Source organism: Aethalodelphis obliquidens, unplaced genomic scaffold (genome assembly GCF_003676395.1).
Source record: "Aethalodelphis obliquidens isolate GAN/ISIS:26980383/991018 unplaced genomic scaffold, ASM367639v1 scaffold1, whole genome shotgun sequence".
Taxonomy (NCBI): Eukaryota; Metazoa; Chordata; class Mammalia; order Artiodactyla; family Delphinidae; genus Aethalodelphis; species Aethalodelphis obliquidens.
The window spans coordinates 28,943,423-28,969,411 of NW_020837945.1; the positions used below are offsets into that span (position 1 = coordinate 28,943,423).

The window sequence follows — 25,989 nt, forward strand, 5'->3', positions numbered from 1 at the left end:
CCTAGGTTTGTGCCAATCCCTAAGTCATTAGCGTCAAGATGAAAAAAAAAACAAGAAGAGGAAAATCTTGACCCTCCAAATACAAAAACTGAATGCTAGATAGCTTTCATTTCCATAATATAATTTACTGACCTGCCTTCTCTTTTTATAGTTACAGTTGAGGGTCTCCAGCCGATCACCTGCCTGAAATTACTGCAAGCCTAGTAGGAAGCTTTTGAGGAGGCATAGTCATGTTTTCATTTCATTAGGAAATCATTTAGCAAATTACTGCTGTTCTGTAAATTACTGTGCTGCATAACTTTCATACTGAGCAATTATTTCCTTTTTCCGTAAAAATTGCAGATGAAAGGTTTCTACAATAAATAAACTGTATTGAAAACAAACCATTCCTAGAATTTGGAGAATGTGATACAGCATTTCTCAGGTGGAAATAAAAACAAATATATTGTTTACTTTGTTACTCTTTGAGGTGAATGTATAGCGGCTTCTGAGGATGAAATCACAAACTAAGTATCTAGTTTCTGAAAGGAAAAGAGCTAATTTTGGAAATCAGAGTTCTTTAAACCTAAGTTTTACACCTTGAAGAGAGCCCCACCATCAGTAATCAACCTAAACAGAACACGGTGTTGGGAGCAGTTTTCATTATGCCAAGTCCAAATGTTTAGGATGTCGGTCTGTGGGTAGGAACTCAGTCCTTTCAATTTTGTGTTGAGGCAATGGGCCCAAATATAAACTGAGGAAATACAGCCTTATCCCCACAGCCATTCTGACTAACAGGACCACATTCCAAATATGGAGATCACTGCTGATGTGGCAAGAAGCATTGCAAAAAGACTGATTCCTCTGGCCTTTTCCGGAAACACTTGGCTAATGGAACACAGGGCTGGCTCTTTCATTTCAGTGGCAGTAAGACCGAAAAGCAAAGGAAGAGGAGAAAGCTTTTCCTTAAAGAATGAGGTCTCATTTCAGTGCTGCCTTTTCATAAAAGAAGGGCTTGGAAACAAAAATGAATGACTGATACTCATAAAGACTAGTCAATATTAAGTAGATGCCCCCAAACCTGAAGGTCATTATAACTAATAAAGAGAAAATGCTTCATGATAGCCAGCATTTTAAAATAACAATCACAATAGGCGTATATTAAGTTAAAGGTCCTTATACCTAGAACTAGTTATAACATCACTAGACTTAAATTTGTGCTACTTGAGTCCACAGTTAAATAAAGTTGTGACAAATGTGGAGAAGATTAAGAAGAATGGCATAAATGTGGTTTCATCGTTGCAAATGAAAACTTTGAGGAAAAGGTTAAAAGAACTGTTATGATTCATTTTGAAAATGAATGGACTAAGAAATTTTTATCATTTTTTCCAACCTTTCTCAACTTGTGTTTCCCATATAAACCACATAATACAGAAAATAATTTAAGTGACTCAATTCCTCCATGAAAGGTACATAACTAGTACCATTGTAGATACATTGATAAGAACTTAATTCATTATGTACAAGGGTGCTGAGGTACCAGGGCTTAATTCTCTCTTGTAATAGAGATTGATAACAATTGGATACACAGTGGACCATAGACTAATGTTGGCAAGATATCCGAAGCCTAGAAAATGCATTTAAAAGCAGGAGGTGTGTAGGCAAGATAAAGGGTAGATTTCCAAAAGATAAATTACAGGAAAATTATACAATTACACAAATTCCTTCTTCCAAAGATTTTGAAGTTTGGATTTACTTTATTCTCACTGGAAGGGGATGAAGTGCATAGCCTCTGAAGGCAGAGGTCTTAATCCACCCTGAAATGTATGTTCTTCCAATGTTGGGCTATTCAAATCTCCAAAGTGGAGAAGCCCCAAGGTTAGAAGGGGAAATAGCAAAACATGCTGATACAGCTGAGAGGTGGTAGCCTAAGATCCATCTCCTTTCCTTGAAACCCATCTCATGATACAGAGAAACATGTGTTTACTGGTGTCAGGCAATGCAAAGAAGGAAACTTCACATTGAAAATGAGAACACTGATGCTTAATATTCTTGAGGAGAGTAAAACTATAGGGCTGCTTAGGTTCTTTAGAAATATCTTTCGTTACATCGCTAATGTAATTTTTTTTCTAAAAAGATAATGCCTGTTGAATCCAGAATACTGCCTTGATGACACAGAATTGCCACTCTGAATATAAATAATTGTTATTCAGAACTATAAACAAAGAAGTAGCAGACAAACTATAAAAGGCAGATTCAATGGACATAGTGTTTCTATCTAAAAGCAACCTGGGGAATTCCCTGGTGGTTCAGTGGTTAGGATTCGGTGCGGTACTTTCACTGCCATGGCCCGGGTTCAATCCTTGGTGGGGGAACTAATATCCCACAAGCCATGTGGCACAGCCAAAAAATTAAAAAAAATAAAAGCAGCTTGGTTTCTATGTCTACTTTTCTGATGAATGCAAACATAGGAAAATTCTGGACACTCTTAAGTTTTATTAGTTAAATTCCAGGTTATTGAAATCCTATTGTACATTGTTGCCCATAGTGATTTTTTATTCATTAATCCACATTATCATGACTCTAGAACTGTTCGAGAAGATCACTACTGACTTGGATTGTACATTTAAACTACAAATGACTTCTTCTAATGTTACTTTAAGGAGTATTTGGACAAGGCATCAGTCACACTGTGGGTGCAATCTGCTTTCTTTGGCAACTTGTTATTAATGTAAAATGAGAGTCCATATTGATCTTCACTTATGTAAGCCATTCACATGAACTCCGTGAAACTGCAAGTGAGCAACAAAGGGAAAACTTGTCTTCTAAGAAAACAGTGGTTTGAATATTTGAGTTCAAACTACTCTTTTATAGTAAACAAACATATTGTTTACTTACAGAATTTTCAATTGTAATGAAGTCAAGTTTGGAACAGTTAAAATAGCTCAAAGATGAATGAGTATATGAACAAAACTTTTCTTGGCTTTGCCTAACTGCTGCCCTCTTTTCCATTTACAGCTATTCAGGAGCAAGAAAATGAATCCATGTCCCTATTCTTAAGCCCAGACATCTCCTTAAATAAGTCACAGTTAGATGACTGCCCAAGGGACTCTGGTTGTTATATCTCATCAGAAAATTCAGATAATGGTAAAGAAGATCTGGAGTCTGAAAATCTGTCCGACATGGTACAGAAGATTACTATCACAGAGCCAAGCGACTGAATACATATTATCAACTCTACATCTACAAATGTGTTCTATTTTAACTCTTCTTGAGCTATCAATAAAAGATCAAAAAGGAGAGGAAGGGAAGTATTTGCAGATACAACCTGAAGTTAAAATGTTTTAATAGGAATGATTGTACATAAAAGCTCATATCTCTAATGTTCCCAATTATTGTAAATAATATGTATATTTATCATTTTAAATGCTACGTGTTAATATTTCACTTACCTGTATCAGAAAAAGGATAGCGTAAGTTTTTGGTATGTGCGACATAAGCCTTATTTGGCTTTATTTTATAAGTGCAAAATAATTCTGCAAAAAAAAAAAACTTCCTTTTTTTATACCTGCCAGTTTTGAATTTGCGTATATTGTTGAATGAATAGTAACAGAGCGTGTGTCTGTTTAACTAATTGTCCAAGCGAAGTGTGAGTTAATACTGGAGACATTTTATCCTGATCCACAGTGGAGTTTTAGTAATTATTTTTTGTTGATTTCTTCACTGTTATCTGTATGAAAGTATAGATAATGATATATTGTCAATTCTGATTTAGTAAAACTAATTTTAATAATTGTACAGATTTTTCATCTTTAAGTGTAAATATTTTTAATTTTGAAATACCCTAATTTTAATAATAAAAAGAACTATGTGCATTTGGTATTTTCCAGACTAGTGTTACTTAAAGTATATTCATCTTAGAACTTTAGACAAAATATCTCCTATCAGACGAGGTTTTATAGTCAGTTCTCACATATATATATATATATATATATATATATATATATATATACAATTTCCAAATCAATTACCTCACCTCAGTCTCTCTCCTGAACCCCAGATCTGTGTTATCCAACTTCCTAAATACTTGTATATATTAGCTCAGGCTGCCATAACAAAACACCATAGACTGAGTGGCTTAAACAATAGAAATTTATTTCTCACAGTTTCAGAAGATAGAAGTCCAAAATCAAGTCGCCAGCATGGTTGGGTTCTGGTCAGACCTCTCTTCCTGGCTTGCAGATAGCCTCCAACATGGCAGAGAGAGACAGCAAGCTCTCTGGTGTTTCTTCTTATAAGGGCATTAATCCCATCATGAGGTCCCCACCCTCATGACCTAATCTAAACCTAATTATCTCCCAAAGACCCCATCTCCAAATACCATACGCTGGGGTTTAGAGCTTCAACATCTGAATTTAAGGGGATGGGGGGAGGCACAATTCAGTCCACTGCACTCTAGGAAGCTTCAACTCAACTCACCTAAATTCTTGATTTTCTCTGCAAATTTGTCTCTCTTGTTTTATTGCCAATCTACCTCTCTCTTTAACAGTACCAACCTCTTGCCAGTTACCCAAAGCAGAAAATAATTTCTTGCTTCATCTCACATGTATCCTTTTCATACAGATTCAATAAGTAATCAAGCCCTATGTATCCTACCTCTAGAAATGCTTTCATATTCATGGCTTTCTATCTATTCCCATAGTTGCTGTCTTGCTTTGGAACCTCATAATCTCATGTGTGAAATGATGCAATAATTTTCCAACTGACTTCTATTCTGTCAATGCCCTACCTTCTAATCCATCCTCCACATGATCTCCAGAAAGAGCTTCTAATACAAAATTAAATCACATACTTCCCAGCCTAAAATTTTTTGATGGCTTTTCATTGTCTTTAGTATAATATTTAAACCCTCAGGGATATAGAAAATCCTTCCCAACAATTTTTAACCTACTCTATGAGTCATACCTTTCCTCTCCCACTCTCACTCTACATTCTCCAGCCAAAATAATCTACTTGCAATGCCCTGAATTCACTATTCCCTTGGCAACTTTTCTTATGTTACTTGCTTTCCTGGAGTGGCTCCTGCTATTTTCTATATCCAGAAGCCACCCTCTGTTTTCTGTCTTGAGACTCACCACCAAAGTCACTTAACTCTGTGAAGCCTTCCATGATTCCCTCTGGTGTTCCCCTCTTTGTGTTTCCATAGCAACTTGTACCTCTGTTGGTTACAACACTTATCACGTTACACTTTATTTATTATGACACTTGCCCTTACATGAGACTGTAATCTCCTTGTGACAGATTATTTTGTTTAGTCTTTTTAATCTCTGGTGTAATACCAGGTACAGAGTGGGCATTTAGGAATTATTTGCTGGAGGGCATTAAATATAATGATTATTCCCATACAACACATTCCATATTTATGTTTAAATCAATCTACTCAATCTATAGGTAAATGCCTTCCAAAGTGACCTAAAAGTTTTTTTAAATAAATAAAACATAACGCCTTAGGAAAAATCAGGAAACACAAAGTGTTATTTTAAATTCTTGGGGACAATATTACAGTGTTAATCTCGATCATATTTTTCCAGATCCATGAGAGTTAATCCCAGATGTACTGCCCAGGTCAGGAGTAAAGCACATGTCTCTTTCTGTTCTTCTCTCTCCACAGCAGGAAATCATGTTTCAATTTCAAATTTCCAACATGCTGGCTCCATCATGGCCCCACTCCTGGTAGGACTGCTACCTCAAAGAGATTATTCTAGGGCCTCCTTGGACACAGCACAACCACTGACTGTAATTTTTAAACTTTAATCAACCTGTTGCCTCAGAGAGGTCAAGAGAGTATAGCTTCTTTATGAAGATGCCAGGAAGTTGTAGGTTGGGAAGCACATAAGGAACTTCCTGATTGTAAAATGGTGGATATCACCTGTGAAACATACTCAGCCACAACTTCAATCCCTTCAAAATGAAGGTACCAATCAAGAATTAAGGGAAATACTTTTGAGCAGAAGTGCTGCAGAGGCCTTGAGGAGACTGAAGCAGAGGAAGAGAGCTTGGATTCATGCAAAGAGAGAAGAAAGGAGGAAAGTGAAGACACCTTGAGGTTGCAGTTGCTGGTAGGATGGCCCCATCATGGAGCACAGCACCGAAAAGGACACTGTAGTAGAAGTACATGTTGGGAGCACTGCTGCCTTTACTTTACCTACTCAATCCCTGCAGCTGTAGCCTCACCTTCCTTAGGTTTTTCTCTTGACCATGGAAAGCTGGATAAAGAGGAGTGGAAAGGCAATAAATAGGTCATCCAAGGTTGTGAGGTAGTTGAGAGACTTAGACCTTCCACTGTTGGCTGGGAGAGAGACACGAGTCTGAGTCTTTTAAAGAGTAGATGTGAAGGTGGTTCAAGGATTGACATTTTAATGTTTACCAGATGATTACACTGGCTTAGGCTGAAACCTGGTGAGAGAACCAGTCTCACTCATTTAGTTAATCACTCAACAATATTTAGACATGGAATATATATGCTGCCCAAGACTATGCCATAAAAACCCTTTGGATCAGATAATCTGCATCACAATCTCGCCACAGCCTCTCCATTGGACCCAGCTGAGTCTCTCAGTTTAGAAAGGTTGTAAAACCGTTCTGGAACGCAGTGATTATTCTGATCCCAGGGATAGCCTATATTTACAGATTCAAGTTTGTTGTGACAGTATGCATGGTTAGAGAAATTTCATTTCAGGTAAATGGATAAAATCTTTATAATACTTTATTGATAAGAGCAAAAATTAGATGATTTAAATTCTGGTTTCCTCCCCCCGACCATTCTATTGCTGATATAAACAGGCATGTATCTTCACCCTGAAGTATTTTATCAGAAGCTTTTTTTAATCAATTAAATTGTAAAAAGAATTCATTAAGAAATAAAATAACTTTTGAAACTTCTAAAATGACAGCGAGCTAAAAATTTTCAGCTTTTAGACACTGTCCAATTCTCTGAGGTTACAGTCAAGTGCCTTGCAACTTCCTGAGTGAGACCAAATTGATGACATTTCATGTTGAGAAACTTCCGTTACAGGCGTAAGTTCTGAGAAAAATAATATGATGAAATTTTAAATACTTCATCACCCCACACACACACCCACTTCCATCTCCCCACCACCGATAAAGAAAATTGTATAACCCATCAGCATGCAGACTTCAAGTACTCTTTCATAAAAGTGGGAAGTCATGCTAAAATTATGTAAAGGTTGAAAGCAAAATGAATAGGGACTAAATACAGGCAAAAGAACAGCAGTTTCTAAATTTGACCAGGTTTTTGGCTATGGAAATAAGACAGATGTAACCCTCACTTTATGCTACCGCCTATCTTACTACTGAATTCATCTCATCACACCCAGTGTTGACCTAAACACATTGACCGGAGATCCTGGTTTGAGGACTGTGTGACTTTGGGTAGGTCACTTATTCTCTGAGCTTAGCTTTTTCCCTCTACAAAATATATATAATTATAGTACTAATATTCCACGTTATCTTGTCGATTAAATGAGATAATGTGTTCAAAGCACCAGCACAATGCATGCAGTATGTGCATAAAAACTGATATCTGAACATAAAATCAAAGCAGTGCACATGCTACCATAATACTGGCATGGTTTTGTAGTGATATGAAATTCTTCAGACGCAAATGCCCGAGGGCTAAGACAAATGTGCTGTCCAGCAGCAATGAGAGAGAGTCAGTTGATTTAACAGACCTTTACAGATTCATGACCATTTTGTCATGACAGAATATTTCTTTGTTTACTCCTGGCAGTTTAGGGAGAGGCTATATTGTATTTAGCTCTGACTCCTCATTCTTGGCACATGATAGGGATAATCATTTTTGAAGAATAAATGATTAAATATATAAATGAATGTCTATATTAAATAAATAAAAGGTTTGGGGTTATTACTGCACCTTAGGCCCTGGTCTTTACAGTACAGAGTCACAGCCGAGTGTGCTATAGCCAACAAAGAAGCCCTTAGGAAGATACCCTAAATGTAAGATTTAAATATTTGCAAAGTTTATGGGCATTTGGGCAAATGATCTATCATGGGAAATCAAAGAGCAAAGAGAGGCTACCAGGAAAATATGAGCTTTTCATTACTCCCCCTTTCCTACTCCATCACGCAAACTTCTCACATAGAGTATCAATGCGTCTGTATGATATTATAAATTAAGAAGCCAAGACAAAAGAACCTAAAAAATGTAACATTAGTATGTTCAGAGATTTTTTTTGACCTCTGGGGGCCCCGGTGAGCCTGAGTGCAAAGCACCATTTCCTCACAGGGAAGAGGTGAAATCCTGATGCATAGGCTAAAGGCATGGTTTTCCTCTCTGAGTTCTTGGGCACTAGGCCAAGTGAATGGGCAGGAATCATTCCATTTGCAGAGTAAAATGGGGTGAAAAGCACTTCTGGCACACTTTGTCCATATAAATTATACTTGTTTGCAATTCATCAACTCCTTCTCTCCTTTATATCCATATGTAATGTAAAGGATCATCTTTCTCTGAAGCTCCATAATGATGCACAGTTCAAAAATGTGATAGAATCAGCTAAAAGAGAGCAGATGGAAGCCTTTTTTCCCCAATATGCATATTCATAAAAAAAATAGAGAACTCAACAAAAGGAGATACAGAAGTACTTGTACCCGGGGGCTGCAGAGACTTATGTATAATAGTAAGTTGGTTTTCTGCCACTATTCATTCTTGAAACCTTTACTCATTCATTCCTGCAGTAATCATTGAAAATGCTCTGGGAAAAAGTCTGTCTCTCTATATAACACCAAATATATTTCCCTTTGGATTTTTATTGTACCTTAGAATCCACGATTCAGGAAAAAATGGTTAAACATTTTACTAGACAAATATAATTAGAAGGCAAACTATGGAAAGGAGGAGGGGCAAGGCGAGCTTAGAACTGGGAGGAAGTGTGACTTTGACTCTTATACTTGTTTGCAATTCATCAACTCCTTCTATGTGTAAGAACTCTAAAGCCTTTGGGGACAACCCATCAAAATCAAGAGGCTTATCTGTCAGCCTCCAAATCAACAGCAGATGAATTCAAGCAAGAGAGTCTTGGACTGTGGAAGGAAGGCATGGACCGATTTGCCAGCTGTGTGTGCAAACTTAAGGTCCTGCTTCAGCACGGGCCTGGGATGCCTGGTTCCCTGGAGCAGGGGTTGTCCCTAGCCTTTTCTCCAAGAGATCTCGAAATATCTAGGAGGGTAGTGGTGCTGGAGGAGAAAGCTCTGGTCTGGAAGGAATCTTGGCCCTTGATATTACATATCCATCTTCACAGCAGCAAAGGAGGGACCCTGGACACATCACCAACCCTCTGATCAAACCCTGGCCGGGCCGGCCCCTTGGTCGCCACAGAGTCCACACTGGGCGAGGGCATTGCAATGGTCGAGGCGCTGCAGAACCAGCTGCCCTGGTTAGAGAACGTGTGGCTCTGGGTCAACTTTCTGGCTTTTTTCTGTTCTACTTCCCTGCGGCCTACTAGGCCTCTCGCTGGGTGGGCATTGCAGAGCTCTGGATCAGCCTCATCACCAAGTGGCTTGACCTTGTCTTCACGTGGTTTCTGTTCAGAGGCAAGCCCTTTTGGTGGGTCCATGTGTCTGGGTACTACAGCCAGGCTCCAGCCCAGGTTCACCAGTTCCCCTCTTCTTGTGAAACTGGTCTAGGCAGCCCTTCCAGACACTGTAAGATCACAGGAGCAGCTCTCTGGCCCATAATGATGGCCATCTCTTCCCAGGTGGCCACTCGGACCTACAGCCACTGGGTGAGAGTGATACCTAGCTTGGCTTATTGCACCTTCCTGCAGGCAGTTGGCTTGTCCCAGGTCTTCCTCTTACCACATTTCCCTCACCAGGTGTTGGCTGGCCTAATAACTGGTGCTGTCCTGGGTTGGCTGATGACCACACCCCCAGGTGCCCATAGAGCAGGAGCTAAGCTTCTATGGGTTGAGCTCGCTGGCCCTCTTGCTGGGTGCCAGCCTCATCTGTTGGACTCTCTTTACACTGGGGCTGGATCTTTCTCAGTCCATCAACCTGGCTTCTAAGTGGTGTGAGCGGCCTGAGTGAGTACACTTGGACAGCCGGCCCTTTGCCTCCCTGAGCCATGACTCAGGGGCCGCCCTGGGTCTGGGCATCACCCTGCACTCTCCCTGCTATGCCCAGGTACAGAGGGCATACCTGGGATACAGCCTGAAATTAGCCTGCTTTGTGCTGTCCACGGGGCTGCTGGGCCCCCTGGACTGGCTGGGCTACCCCCTCAGATCAGCCTTTTCTACATCTTCAATTTCCTCAAGCACACCCTCTGGCCATGCCTGGTCCTGGCCCTCGTGCCCTGGCTGGTGCACACATTCAGTGCCCAGGAAGCACCACCCATCCGCTCTTCCTACTCTAGGCGCCTCCTACTGCCACTCTCCTTCTCACAAAGCCCACACTCCATGACCTCCACAATCTGGGAGGCAGCCCCATCCCCTTCCAGCCCCCAGCAGGCCCCTCTCATCTTGAATTTTCTACTTTTCCCACCACCTGGTCTCAGCCCCAAATAAGGGCCTTCTTTCTCCCAGGAAGGCTGGTCTTCCTCCTGCCTTCCCTCCCAAGTCCCCAAAGAGCAAAGGCAACAGTAAGACCAGTGGTTCCTGTAACACTGTGAGGGGCTGAGAAGAGCCCTAATAAAGGCTTTCCACAGCTCTGGAAAAAAAAAAAAACAGAAGAAGACAAACTATGTAAAAAGTGAAGACTTCCATGTTCCTTTAGCAGTACGGATTACAGATATTTAAAAGCACACTGTTATACCAAACTGTATAGTAATGTTCAGAATAAAGTTCAGAATAATGAACTGTCTGGATGGCATTTAGCTATGTGGTTTTTCTCCCCTAGGTACTTTTTTTTTTAAATTGGGGTATAATTATTTTACAATGTTGTGTTAGTTTCTACTGTACAGCGAAGTTGAGTTCCTCATGCTATACAGCAAGTTCTCATTAGCTATCTATTTTATACATATTAGTGTATATATGTTAATCTCAATCTCCCAGTTCCTACCACCCCTCCAAGTGTCCATACACTTGTTCTCTACATTTGTGTCTCCATTTCTGCCTTGCAAACCTGTTCAGAATCTAGCTAGGTGGGTTTTTTTGTTTTAAATATCCGATTACTCAGAGGCTAAGGTAGTTAATGCTTTTGTACTGAGGAAGCAGCATTGCTACTAGAAATTTTGTCAAGATAATGAATATAGTATCAGGTGATATTGTGAAAGAAACTAGCCATAAAAGAAGTGCTTTAAAAAAGGAAACACATTCAAAGAGTGGTCATGAATTTTGGTCAGATAACTAAAGAAGTGGTATTCATACTAAAATTAGATGTTTCTGACTTCCCATGTCACCCTCACTCTCCACATGTGAATCCCTAGTATCCACTCAGGGAAGCTAACCTGTATGGATCACATTCTTGACCTGTGCCTTTAGGTTCCTGTTAGGCTCAATAAATGGAAAGTCCCATCAGGAGACTGAAGGGAGAGAGGGGAGTGAAGTCAGGGTATTTGTTTTCTCCATGAGATCACCTTGTGCTGGCGGTCCCCCTGAATCAATGGTCCCCCAAAGGTGGCTTTTTGTAATGACTCTCTTTCCTTCAAATTCTGATAACTGCTCCTTTCTCTTGTCTCCTGAGGCATATATTTAATAACAGCTCTGTGGCTGTTAGCTCTCACTACCTACACAGCCCTTAATGGTTCCCCTACATTTGTAATTAGTCCCTTTATAAATAAGCTTTCCTTGAATTACCCTAATTTTATTGTGCCATCTGTTTCCTGTTGGGAGCTGGACTAGTGCACTGATCCACCACAATTGCTCATGACCTCCAGTTACTTAGGTCATGTTCTTGAGTCCAATGAGCACTGCTCTGTTATTCCAGTGCAACTGCATTTACACAGTCACAGGTCACTTCTATCTATTTCAGGACCAACCTCCATCCCTGCTGACAATCAAATAACTTCAGGGTAAAGCATTTCCACTAACATTACCAAAACTTATGCCCTTTACTCTTTCAATTCCTCATTCATCTGTTTCATGGGGCCCACCCACATATTTCTCCTTTTCCCAAGCAACTAAGAATCCTTGGAATTGGGGTGACTGGCAAAACATAAATGGAGGTTTTCATGGTGAAGTTCAGGCCAACCTAACTGCAAGGAACTCATATTCTATCCTTTTCTAACAACTGAGCCCACAGTCCATTTTGCTATGAAACATAGTGTCATTTCTATTAGGACAATATACCATCTACCAACATTAACATCCATCCACCAACTATGTAATAGAATAGAATGAAGCTAGTGCATATTTTCACTGCTTTCTACCTAATCAGAAGTATCTGACATTAATATAATTTTTGTTTTTTTAATAAACATGATGGCACATAGCTACTGGAACTTTACTAGCAACTTTTCATTGCTAAAATTCTTTAAGTTATATTTCATCTACAATATCATTCACTAACATGGGTCTCTCATACACAAAGCCTAAGGCCTCAATCTCTGAAGAGAGTTATTGTAAAATATGGATGCCCAGATAATTTGCATGATTAATGAAAATATGTTTTAGAATATTAAACATTTAAGATGTTAGCATTTAGTAGGCTCTCAGACAGAAGTTAAAAGACTATTAGAATGACTGATGAATTGCTACAGTACATTAGCCCTCAGAACAGGGAACGTGCTAGAGGACATTTATGTAACTTCTTTGCACTCTTTTTTTTTTTTCCTTTTTTCCCCCCTCCAACTAAGCTGTCCTTTTGTGACCTTGGTTCGGTTGTAAATGACCAAGCATACAACTTTGCAAAATTCTGAAGACTTAAAAATTACATGGAAAGCTATTGACAGGGAGAAAGAAAGCAATTGTATTAGCCAGGGCTTTGTACATGATATCTGTCATGGTAGGAGATGAATAAAATGTGTTGAAGGAATAAAACCTCTTTTTCATGGTTCAGAGGGTCTTACCTCAACACAGTGGAAAAAATGAAATAGAGAATTCCTCCCTGGCTAGTGACAAGGTCACTGACAGTTTAGCTGTCCATAACGAGGGAATGTAGACACACTTATTCTTTCCATTTGTTATGAACTGTGTTTCCAAATGAAACTCCACATGCTGATGTCTTTCTAGAGCTTTTATCTTTGATTGCTGCAGAGTTTATCAGTGCTTATTTGGTCATTTATTTCCTCCTCTTGTTATATTTACAGATGAAATATACCAGAAAGGACTGTCAAGGAGGTGGGTAAAAAGTAAAAAGTAAAATACCATTGAAAAGGTAGGACCACAAGAAATACCAAAATAAATTCTAGAGGTAGGTGCAATAACCTGCTTAATGGCCTTGCTCTGGGGGAGACAATTAACATTAATTTATGTGAGGTATTATCATGAAGTTATGAGCTCCCTTTCTGAGCTCTTCTTGCCAAAGCCTGCTTCTTTAGGCAGCATTTTCCTTAAAGTGTTATTTAGTTTACAGTTCTCCAACACTCACTTATACAGCACCCTCGTTTCTGTGTCGGTGAGCATAGAGAAATGTACACTATTATACATCAACTGGAATCCCACTACATAGTCATTAATGCAAAAGTGAACAGGGAAAAAGTAGCAATCTGAATAATTGCCCCCAAAGACAGAAGACTGTAATCCATGGGACCTTGTAAATGTTACCTTATTTGGGAAAAGGGTCTTTGCAAATGTGATTAAGTTAAGGATCTCAAGTTAGGGAGACTATCCTAGATTATCTGAGTGGGCCCTAAATGCAATCACAAGTGTCCTTATAAGGGAGAGGAAGAAGGAGATTTGACACGCAAAGAAGAGAAGGCAATGTGAAGACACAGCAGAGATCTGAAGATGTTGGCTTTGATGATTGGAGCGATGTCTTCATAAGCCAAGGAATGCTAGCAGCTACCCGAAGCCGGAAGAGGCAAGGAATGGATTTTCCTCTAGATCCTCCAAAGGAAGTGTGACCCTGCAGACATGCTTTGGATTTTGGTCCAGTGATACTGGTCCTGGACTTTCGCCCTAGACAACTAGGAGAGAATAAATTTCTGTTGTTTTACATTATGGATTTTGTGTTAGTTATAGCCACAGGAAACTAATACTAATACAGTAAGGCTGAACTAAACCACGTTCAGACTTAAACAAAAGCATAGTGACCCCTATTCATGGTCATTACTAGTAGAGCATGGGAACAATTATATTATTAGCAGCAAGTTTAATGCAAAAGTATATCAACATACATATCCTTTGAAAACTATATATACAGTATTCTTCTTTATTTGTACATGTGTTGTGTGAATGTATTCAAGCAAGCCTTTTTTGTTTTAAACAGGACAAAAATCTCCTTCAATAACATAATGAATTTCTGAATATGACAGTTAAGTACGCATTATTTTTACCCTTAAGATGTTTAAGATTTCACTTAATAAGAGTATGCTTTCTTTCATCCCCACCTGGAAGAAACATAGCTGTTATGGGCTAAAGAGCATAGTTTAAAATGTTCTTGCAAAACAAAAAATCCTGATTTTGGTTTTTTTTTTTTTTTTTTTTTTTTTTTTGTGGTACGTGGGCCTCTCACTGCTGTGGCCTTTCCCGTCGCTCCGGACGCTCAGGCCCAGCGGCCATGGCTCACGGGCCCAGCCGCTCCGTGGCATGTGGGATCTTCCCGGACCGGGGCACGAACCCGTGTCCCCTGCATCGGCAGGCGGACTCTCAACCACTGCGCCACCAGGGAAGCCCCTGATTTTGGTTTTATTAAGACCAAAATCTTCCTTAAGACTTGGAAATATTTATTTTGCTGAAAGAAAAATGATATTTTTATCACGATTTATTTATTTCTTAGTTTCTTCATTAAATGTTTATTGAACATGTTCTAGGTGCCTGGAAACTCTTCTCAGCTCTGGGAATAGCAAGATAAATGGCAACAGCACCTGTTCTCAAGGAGTTAAGAGTTTATTGTGCTCCCTTGGCAAATGTGTAAATAAATAAATCCCTACGCAATGTGATATGCTAGAATAGCACTATAGGCAAGTGGCGTGGAAGCAGGATTTAAAAATAAATCCTTCATTTCAGAATCAAAGAATTCTATGAGCTTGAGAAGAGTTAAACTCTGCCTAGGTATATGCAGTAGAAAAATGATTTAACGCATTACGTTGGAAAAGTTTCTTATTCCTTATTTTGCTGCCAAATGCTTGGGTCATTCATGGTCAAAATCATATTCAAGGTTAGAGTAGACAAGATTCAGCATTTTCAGATTCTGGATAACAGAATTAGCAAATTATAGTAATTTTCTCATGGTTTCAAAAACTACTTGTACGATAAAGGTTGCTTAATTAAAACCTACCCAACTGAAATGCCCATTTATCTGAAACAAATGTTTGTGCTATAGACATCAACCAAGTCTTCACATGAGTAGCTAACAATAAACAATGGAATGATGCTTGATGAATATCAATTAAAACAAATTGCTCCCAATAAACTTTGTCCTAAAAAGAAAAAACACCCTGCATGGGCACATGTTCACGCACACACACACACACACACACACACACACACACGCATACACACATACAGCTTTGCCATTGTAATTTGCCTTCTTTAAGTTTAAGGTCAGTTAGCATTAACTGCATCTTAAAGATTGTACCTTCATTTTTTCATTGAGCCTAGTTTTAGTCTCTGGTAAGACATGAGTTTCAGGTAGGACCAGATACACAATAGGAGATGGCCAGAGTGCTTAGAATAGTGGCCCAGGGTGAAATGAAAATGCAAGGCCCCTTGTTCAAAACTATTAAGAATTTTAAGACAGCAATAGGAGAGCATTAACCTGAATATGGGGCCTTTGTGAGAGCAGAGCCCTGTGCAATAACACAGGTTACACGCCCATAAAGCCCGCCCTGGTTTCAGGTATTCCTTATCAGTAGTCCCCATTTGCATTCTCCGAAGGACCATACTATAGATTATAAAAATGAAAATAATCTGCCTAAAAGTCACATTATGATCATATATTCTTTGCACTGGCCTATATTAACTCTGAAGGCATTGTTGGGCACCCATTAAAATTCTATTATGATCAAAGTTTTTCATGCTTACTTGATTTTGCTTTTCTCTGCTCTACCCAGCCTTACTCACATAATCTATGAGGCAGAGAAAATGCTATGTGTTCACCAAACTGTGTCTATTAGGCTCCTGGGCATATTATGAGCTCTCTTGCATTCAATCCAAGTAACAAGTTCTGGGCAAAGTTAAGGCCTGGACCATAAGATCTTTCTTTGAGGTTCATGTCCTCCCCTCACTAGGTTTTCCTTACTCTTTCTTGTGCTTCCCCACCCCATTATCTATATACCTGGAAGCAATGAACTCTGAATTATAGAACTCTGAATTGTGGAGACTACAGGAAAAGTCTGAACCCCTGAGTCATATTTGGAGAGAGCCATTCAGGAATGCTGCTTGTCCCAAGTTAGAGTACCACATAAAATTAAATTTTACTATCTTAAGCCACTTACATTCCCCTAATACTCTGTGTTTGAGAGTATAATAGTCTGAGGCAGGGAGCATAGGGCCCAGAGCAGTATCAAGCTCATTGAGTGATTCTGATCCATCTTTTGAAAAACATCGCTAAATTCATCTTTTTAGTGGACTATAAATCAGTGTGTTATTCGTGTTATCTTGTGAGATTGTTTAGATTCTCATAATAGCATACATTTATAATTTTCAAAGCACTCTTTCCTATGTATTTTTAGAGAATTCTGGAACCTTTTAAAGACTTCAAAATCGATAGCAATGAATTATCAGGGATAGAATGACCAATGGCAACAATGACCCTTTGCCAAACACCTCTGCAAATCTCATAAATCGTCACCTGTCTGCTTGTAGGATTTACAGACCTCAAAAATTCAAATTACCCAAGGAAATGTTTGATAGCAACCCTGGAATCGGGCTGAGTCTAAGAATCTGGTAACACTAGTCTTAGGAAACTCAGAGCCAGGTATTATTGGTAGGGACAAGAGCGCAGGCCAGAGTGCTTAGAATAATGGCAAGTGTTCTTTTCCCTTTGGCTGCAGAATGTCAGCATTTATGGGAAAAAGTCGATCAAGTACTTACTGGATCTGCTTAATCAAGCATAACTGTCACCATGTGACTGGCAGTTATCGGAAGCTCCTTGGTGAGACAGCGCCAGAACCAGTATGCGAAGATCTACCTATATTTTAGAGAGTAAAAGAAAAAATAAGTTTTCCTCAGCACAGGAAATCAACATTAAGCAACTTAAGAACATGCATTTTTGAAATGTGAGAGATTTGGGATCAGACTTAGTTTCAACACTTATTTGCTTCAGTTCTTAAGCATCTAAGCTCTAGTTTACTCCAATGTAAAAAGAGAGGTTAATGCCTCCATTGCAGAGTTGTAGCTTAAACAAGTAAGGCACCTAGCATGATTTCTGCAGCATTTTACCTCTGTCAGTTTCATTATTTGTATTAGTGATATTATTTTTAATAGTAATTATACTTTAAGAATGAAGAAACACCCTCATTGGGCACTCTCAAATTTATACCATAAAGAATCCCCTTAAACGTCCTTCCTGGCCTCTCTAAAGCATAGAAATGATTTCTCCCAGATGTTTTCTAGTGTCAAGCATTTATAATTACCCATTTCCCCACACAGCCAGACTTATATTCCAAACAAAGCTTCAATTGTCCAAACACTCAAAACTTGTAGGAAATAATAATTCATTAAATATTTATGAAATATTGAACTATCATATTCATACCAAGGGAGTTTACTGAGAGAAATTACATCCTTATCCTGAGTCTTAAAAAGGACTCTGGGGACCCTCATTTATATAGATTTTCATAGAGTGTCTCTTTTATACTGCCTTTATAAATGTTGTGTTTACTATGCTTTTAGAGGTCTAGGGTAGGTTTCCCTGAACAAAGCCCCCAAATTCTTCAAAACCTAGGCTAATTATTTAAATTTAAGGTTTATAAGTGCATTTCTGAGATATGAATCAGGCAGAATATAAACTTCTATTAATAAAAATCTACTATCTTTTGTCAATAATTAGGAAGCTGCCCACATTTTAATGTGTACTGAAATGTTGATAAAGAAAAAATTCAGTTATCCAACAAATTTGTTATTTTAGATGAATTAAAGTCATTTTAATCTTGAAATACCCTACACCTGCATAAGATCACAGACTAACCTCTATGATATTATCTAAAAGACGTAAATATATCTTTTGATATAAAGGAAACAGAATAACGCATCTTTAGAGTAGTTCAATTATTATAAAAGAAAAATAGGTCTTTCTACATTAAGCTTGTTTCATGAATTAGGAAATTCAATAAGTAAACTTACATTTGTTGCCTTTATGGTGAGCTTGCAATGGGAAATGTGTCTATTGCCCTACCTATAGCATTCCAGCAAATATTAATTGAGCACTTTCTAGATAAGTAAAACTCTATTAGACTCTTGGAATACAGAATCATAAGATATGTGGTCTTTGCTCTCAATAAATCTGCAATCTAGCTGGGGAGGCAGGACAAATACCAAAGACTATAATAGCAACACCATCCTATAACAAAAGATGCATCATAATGCCAAACCAACAGGACAGAATAATAGCTGTAGAATTCAGAGAAGGAAGGCAGGCATCCCTAAAAGCTGTAAGATTGGGACACTTCTAAACTGAGACATTCTGCTTCTCAATTTGTAGTTTCAGAGGGAAGGGGGAAACCACACAGAAATATATGGTATCTGGGTGGTCCCCACCTCCGCTGTGTTAAAACTATAAGTTGAGAACCAGAATACATCAGTTTGTAATAAATATAATCATATACTAGATAAGTTATTTGTGAAGTAGCAACTACTTAGCTGTATACAATATTATTTATGGGAGGTATTGTCAATTAAAAATCGAATAACCATCAATTACACTAGTGTGGATTTCAGTTTAAAACAGAATACCAAATGATTCATTTCTACATTCCCTTTTCATTGAGTTCCATGGAGAACTGTTTATTTTTCAGTGATTAAAAAGAAATCTGCAGCCTATACAATTTTTTTCCATAAGGTTTAAAAAATTATGTTGTATAACTTACTCAGCGATCAGTTATATGGCTTTATTAGATGGTAGGTGCTAGGGATACTTAGAGGCCCAAAATGCATTTCAGACCTTCAAGGACTTATCAGCTAGCTGGGAAGTCAGGACTTATATGTAATACAATAATACAAAGTGGCCAAAGGAGTCTATTGGACATAGGTGTCCCAATGGTTATAAGATTTCCCAAACCAAAAGGAATCAATTCCATTCTAACCCTGACTCTATGAATATGGGGATGATGCTGATATACCCTTCTCTGACTTCAAATTCCCAAAATTTCCAATGTCTGCAATAATACAAGACAGGTATGGGTAAAATCCTGGGAGAAAAGAGTTACTAAACATTAGTAACCTGTAACTTGAGTATCATAGATAACTATTTTCAAAAAATTATATATAGGGCTTCCCTGGTGGCCCAGTGGTTGAGGGTCTGCCTGCCGATGCAGGGTACATGGGTTCGTGCCCCGGTCCGGGAAGATACCACATGCCACAAAGTGGCTGGGCTCGTGAGCCATGGCCGCTGAACCTGCGCGTCCAGAGCCTGTGCTCTGCAACGGGAGAGGCCACAACCGTGAGAGGCCCGCGTACCGCAAAAAAAAAAAAAAAAAATAAAATTATATATAAAGTACTTTAATGCTGATGGTCAAGAGGATGGACTCCCGTTTTCAAGGAATCACAGATGTCACAGATGGAGGGGACCTGGAGAGGGTCTATCCCAATGCCATCACATTGTAGAAAAGATTTGAGGTCTAGAGGGGTGAATAGATCTATCCACGGTCACACCTATTCACAAACAAGAAGAATTCAGGTTTGCACTGTGATCTGGAATTAAGTCCAGGCTCTTTCCTTCATACCATGCTGCTCAACCCTACGTGAAACAGGATATTGGGCAAAGTTAGATATTTAACATAATATCGCTGACTGAAGTTTTGGCTCATCAGTAAAAAGCAACTTCTCTCGTCCTTACAAATCCTCTGAAATTTGTGTTTCCTAAATAACATATGGTCCCTAAGTAGGAAGAAAATAGAATCACCAGTCTAGGTAACATTGATCTTAGTAACAGCAAAATAAAAAATATCAACAATATAGTGTTTGCCTTTCAGAATCCTTATAAGTGTACCATGCCAGAGTAAGAGAATTTTTGAGCCAGACGAGGCTTTACGAATTTTCCCAGAACTTCATGTGAAATACTAGATCTACACCAGCCAATTTAGAGAAAAATCATACCTCCTATAAGGTGTTTTGAACACCATCAGAGCCTGTGAAACAACATTTTGATTAGCAAAGTGAAAATGAATCACAATTATTGGCAAAGAGCTGTGCCACAGTTTTAGTCAAACCAAGAACAATTGGTTGAAAAGAGGTGAAATGTCAAGAAGAAAGATTCATTCTACACTCTGCGTTCTGATTAGGTTCCTGGATCCCTGCATTTAAGACCCTTACTCTCCCCAGGATTCATCATGGCCCGGTGATAATTACAAAGGTATGGTAATCGAGGGCCTTAAATCAAACATGCATAATAGATCTGCTGTCACTGCAAGAATCATTTCATTGCAAGCTGGCAGGGAAGGATGTGCTTGCCTTTCAACTGGCAGAGCCGGCCTCTTGGCTGGCACAGCAACCAGCTCTGCCTTAAATCTTCCTGAGCTATGCCCTGTTAGAGTAATTTGGCTAATTGAAAATGTCTGTCTTTGGAGACATTTTTCATAATATGAGTGTCATTTGCAGGTTGCTAAGGAAGATCTCTAGAGCTGCAGTGCTGCCTTGCTGCCTACAAAGCCCCCAGTGATTAAGGTCCCATCCAAAGAATCCACTTAGGCAAGAGACCATCCAATGACTTGCCAGTCATCCTCTCTTGCCAAAAGGCAAAAGTGAGTAAAGTGTCTTGAGTGGACATGTAGCCTCCAAGTAAAGCAATGTTGATGAGGGATTCCCAGGACACTCTGGACAGTTCCAGTTATCTCAAGAAGTAGTATGGAATTGGAATATCCCCAAAGGAAAATTTTCCAACCATCTTTGATTGTAAAAATAAAGTTATTCACAGCCACTTGGGAGGCATAAGCAAGAGGAGGTAAAAATCAAAGCAGAGGGCTTCCCTGGTGGCGCAGTGGTTGAGAGTCCGCCTGCCAATGCAGGCGACGCGGGTTTGTGCTCCGGTCCGGGAAGATCCCACATTGCCGCGGAGCGGCTGGGCCAGTGAGCCATGGCTGCTGAGACTGCGCGTCTGACGCCTGTGCTCCGCAACGGGAGAGGCCACAACAGTGAGAGGTCCGCGTACAGGAAAAAAAAAAAAAAAATCAAAGCAGAAATGCTTTCACAATTTAGGCAGAAACCACAGTTGAGACACCATGTGTTAAAAGTTGTATGGAATATGATTTTTAATAAAATCACAATAAACATGGTATTGTTTTTCAATATTCTTATTTCCTCGTCATTTCATCTCCTTTCAATCACAGAGCCAATTTTCCTTAACCTTTAAAGCATTAATCTGCTAATAGAAAATGTGCAAGTTTTCGATTCTTTCCCTGAAATGAGAGGTTAAATTTCACACTATGTCTACCCAAATAAATTATACCAAAATATATCAGTGGATTTGACAAAACAAGCTGAGAGCATTGGTGGGAAAAAGAAATCAGTCTGAGAGCAAATAATTTTTGTTTTATTCTTCCTTTCCAGCTCAGCTCAGCCTTAATTGGCCTCCAGTTCCCCCTTTTCCTGGGTCTCTGAGTCCCTTATCTAATCCTGGTCTCATTATGCTCTGTTGGTCTCACCAATCCTCCTGCATCCAATGACTCACTCTTGCTTCCCCTCTTTACTTCTTCCCTGAACACTATCTGGTTGATTTCAAGCCTTCCCTTCTTCTCCAAGTGGTTTATTGCTTCAAAATCTCCTCAACCATGAAAAACTAGCAGTTATAAACCCTTACAAATATTTCAGGCAGAACAGTCAATCTAGGAGCCCCCAAAACACAGACCTAATCTTTGGGATCTGATATCATGACAGATGTGCCTCTCCTCAAAATTCATTTCTAAGGGCTCTAAAATATGCCTTGGTAAGTGCTCTCTATTATATGCCTGGGATGAGTTCATCTGTTTAAAAGTATTCCCCAGCTGAGCAGAGCTATCTTCCAAAGTTTATTTGTAAATCAATCCTTTGGAATTCTAAATTTCTTTTCTAATGTAAACTATCTTACACAGATTGGTTTAAGTTCCAGATCAATTTTGAATATCTATCTAGCCCACAAATTATATGAAGAATAATACTAAACTAGAGCCAGAAGGGAGCTTGGAGCCGGAAGGGAGCACAGAGATTATATAATCCAACTCTTTTGCTTTATGGATGAGAAAACTGAATCTAACATTTCCATTCCCATGTAGCATGCAAGAGACAAGTGGAACTCTATTACTGTCTGGCTTTATCTCAATTAACCCACACACAATCTTAAAAGACTGGTATTATTATCCATGTAAGGAAAGTGAAGCTAAGAGAACCAAGTAATTTGGCCAAGACACATAGCTAGTACCAGTAAATTGGAGCTGTGGTTTAATCTCAGTTTTCTTAGATTTTATGTATGTTCCAGTCCACTGTCCCTCACCTATATTATCTTTCTTTCCCTTCACAGTCCAGTTTCTTCAGAGATGTTTAAACTTGTTTTCTCTTTTCAATCTCCCATTTATGGCACAACTTATTACAGTTAGGATTTTGCCCCACCACTGCACTGTAATTGCTCTAACAAAGATCACAGTGTCTTGTAGATCATTCAGATCAGTGATTTTCAATCCATTTTCTGAACTCTGTAGGCAGCATTCAATAGCTTTGACTATTCCCTTCCTGAAACTCTTTTGATTTATGTAAGTCCTATCCATCTCTGAACCATTTCTTATCTGCCTCATTCATAAGTTCCTCAGCCACTACTTGGTCTTGAATGCTTACGTTTTCTATAATCTTTCCCTTGATAATCTTGTCTCTAAAAATCAGTGGTTTCAACTTTCCTTGAACATTGGAAACTATCTATAAGGAGATTTAAAATTTCTAATAGAAAACACTTCTGAATGGCAGAGCACAGACCTATATAAATCCACTCCTCTATAAAAGCAAAGAGAATACTAGCAAAAATAGTCAAAATAAACTTTTCCAGAACTCTAGAAATTAATAAAAGGCTTTCAAAAACATGAGTTTAAAAAAAAAAAAAACAGATGAACTTTGTTAAAAACACCAAGCTTTGTGGCATTTCAACCTGTTCTACTCCTACTATCCTTATCCACCAGTCTCTGTGGTAGCCTTCAAACCAAAAGCTACATTGTACAACTCAGGGGATACAGCCACTGTTTTATAATAACTATAAGTGGAATATAACTTTTAAAATTGTGAATCATTATATTGTACACCTGAAACTTATATAATATTGTACATCATCTATACCTCAACTTAAAGAAAACAAAAAACAGCTACATAAAATGAGCAACTGGGAGGAACAGAATGAGTTTGGCATTCCCCCCAAATCCCATCCCTACAGAATTGTCACTGTTTACCTGTCTGGCACTTCCATTCTCGGACATATTTTTATTTGACCTGAGTGACAGCTGAATCAAACCTAACTCGGCTCACTTAGTGTGAACAGCAATGTCTCTAAGGCACTTGTGAAAACAATCAATGCCAGTGGTTTAATAGTGCAGTTGCCTGAGGTAGCAATACCAGTTGGGTTAAATAAGAGACAAACCAAAAAATTTAAAAAGAGAAGCTGGAGAATGAGATTCTCACATGGGATGTTGAAAATATACATCAAATTCCCAGAAATCTCAAAGTTCACATGCATGTGCACAGGTGTGTACAGGCTCAGGAAAGACCTGAGAAGACCCTAATCTCACACCTATGGATGATTTTGAGGCTCTGCATAAGCAGGAAATAAAGAATAAAGTAGAGTTTTAAACTGCTTACTGGAGTATTGAAATATTCAACCCCACACATACAAAGCCCATCAGTAAAGTCATGAACATTTGTTGGTTTAATGCATTCAAGGAAATATCTGTCCAACCATTAGCTGACCACTAAGCCAACTGAGAAGAGATGTTGAGTGGTATATACAACAAAGAATTAAGGTACTACAGAATTAGTCCAGGAAACTCAATAAATAAACAAACATCCAAGGCAACAAAAAAACACTACCACCAAACAGCTACAAAAAAAAAAAAAAAAAAAAAAGAGTGGAGAGAACTGATTTCCAGAATTGGAAACATCCTGTTTTTAAGAAAAAACAAACTATGAGACATGCAAACAAACAGGAAATTATGGCCCATACAAAGAAAAAATACCAGTCAATAGAAACTATCTCTGAGGAGTTCAAATATTAGACTTACTAGACAAAGATATTATATCAACAATTATAAACATGTTCAAAGAAATAAAAACATTTCCAAAGAATTAAAGGAGAATTTAAGAACCATGTCTCACTGAATAGAGTATTAATAAAGGGAAATTATTTTTTTAAAAAGCCAAACAGAAATTCTGGAGTTGAAAAGTATAAAAAGTGAAATGAAAAATTATTAGAGGGATTTAATAGCAGATTTGAAATGGCAGAATTTTTGTTTGTTTGTTTTGTTTTGTTTTTAACATCTTTATTGGAGTAAAATTGCTTTACAATGGTGTGTTAGTTTCTGCTTTATAACAAAGTGAATCAGCTATACATCTACATATGTTCCCATATCTCTTCCCTCTTGCATCTCCTTCCCTCCCACCCTCCCTATCCCACCCCTCTAGGTGGTCACAAAGCACCGAGCTGATCTCCCTGTGCTATGCGGCTGCTTCCCACTAGATATCTACTTTACATTTGGTAGTGTATATATGTCCATGCCACTCTTTCACTTCGTCCCAACTTACCCTTCCCCATCCCCATGTCCTCAAGTCCATTCTCTACATCTGCATCTTTATTCCTGTCCTGCCCCTAGGTTCTTCAGAACCTTTTTTTTTTTTAGATTCCATATATACGTGTTAGCATACAGTATTTGTTTTTCTCTTTCTGACTTACTTCATTCTGTATGACAGACTCTAGGTCCATCCACCTCACTACAAATAACTCAGTTTCGTTTCTTTTTATGGCTGAGTAATATTCCATTGATTACATGTGTCACATCTTCTTTATCCATTCATCTCTCGATGGAAAGTTAGGTTGCTTCCATGTCCCGGTTATTGTAAATAGAGCTGCAATGAACATTGTGGTACATGACCCTTTTTGAATTATGATTTTCTCATGGTATATGCCCAGTAGTGGGATTGCTGGGTCGTATGGTAGTTCTACTTTTAGTTTTCTAAGGAACCTCCATATTGTTCTCCAGAGTGGCTATATCAATTTACATTCTCACCAAAGGTGCAAGAGGGTTCCCTTTTCTCCACACCCTCTCCAGCATTTATTGTTTGTAGATTTTTTTGATGATGGCCATTCTGACTGGTGTGAGGTGATACTTCATTGTAGTTTTCATTTGCATTTTTCTAAAGATTAGTGATGTTGAGCATTCTTTCATGTGCTCTTGACCATCTGTATGTCTTCTTTGGAGAAAAGTCTATTTAGTTCTTCTGCCATTTTTGGATTGGATTGTTTGTTTTTTTTGATATTGAGCTGCAAGACCTGCTTGTAAATTTTGGAGATTAATCATTTTTCAGTTGCTTCATTTGCAAATATTTTCTCCCATTCTGAGGGTTGTTTTGTCATCTTATTTATGGTTTCCTTTGCTGTGCAAAAGCTTTTAAGATTCGTTAGGTCCCATTGGTTTATTTTTGCTTTTATTTCCATTTCTCTAGGAGGTGGGTCAAAAAGGATCTTGCTGTGATTCATGTCATAGAGTGTTCTGCC

The 25,989-nt window shown here is 38.6% G+C and overlaps 1 protein-coding gene and 1 pseudogene across 2 annotated transcripts in view; both read left to right on the forward strand.

The window, feature by feature from the left end:
• LOC113618350 (SAM domain-containing protein SAMSN-1) overlaps nucleotides 1-3,854 on the forward strand; it is an 81,004-nt gene extending 77,150 nt beyond the window's left edge. For both annotated transcript variants that reach the window (XM_027102423.1, XM_027102431.1), the window contains exon 8: nucleotides 2,998-3,854. In XM_027102423.1, coding sequence (XP_026958224.1) covers nucleotides 2,998-3,200 — 203 coding nt within the window. In that variant the 3' untranslated portion in view covers nucleotides 3,201-3,854. The remainder of the gene's footprint in view (nucleotides 1-2,997) is intronic.
• Nucleotides 3,855-8,608: 4,754 nt separating this feature from the next.
• On the forward strand, nucleotides 8,609-10,577 carry LOC113625109 (glucose-6-phosphatase 3 pseudogene; annotated as a pseudogene).
• Nucleotides 10,578-25,989: the final 15,412 nt, after the last annotated feature.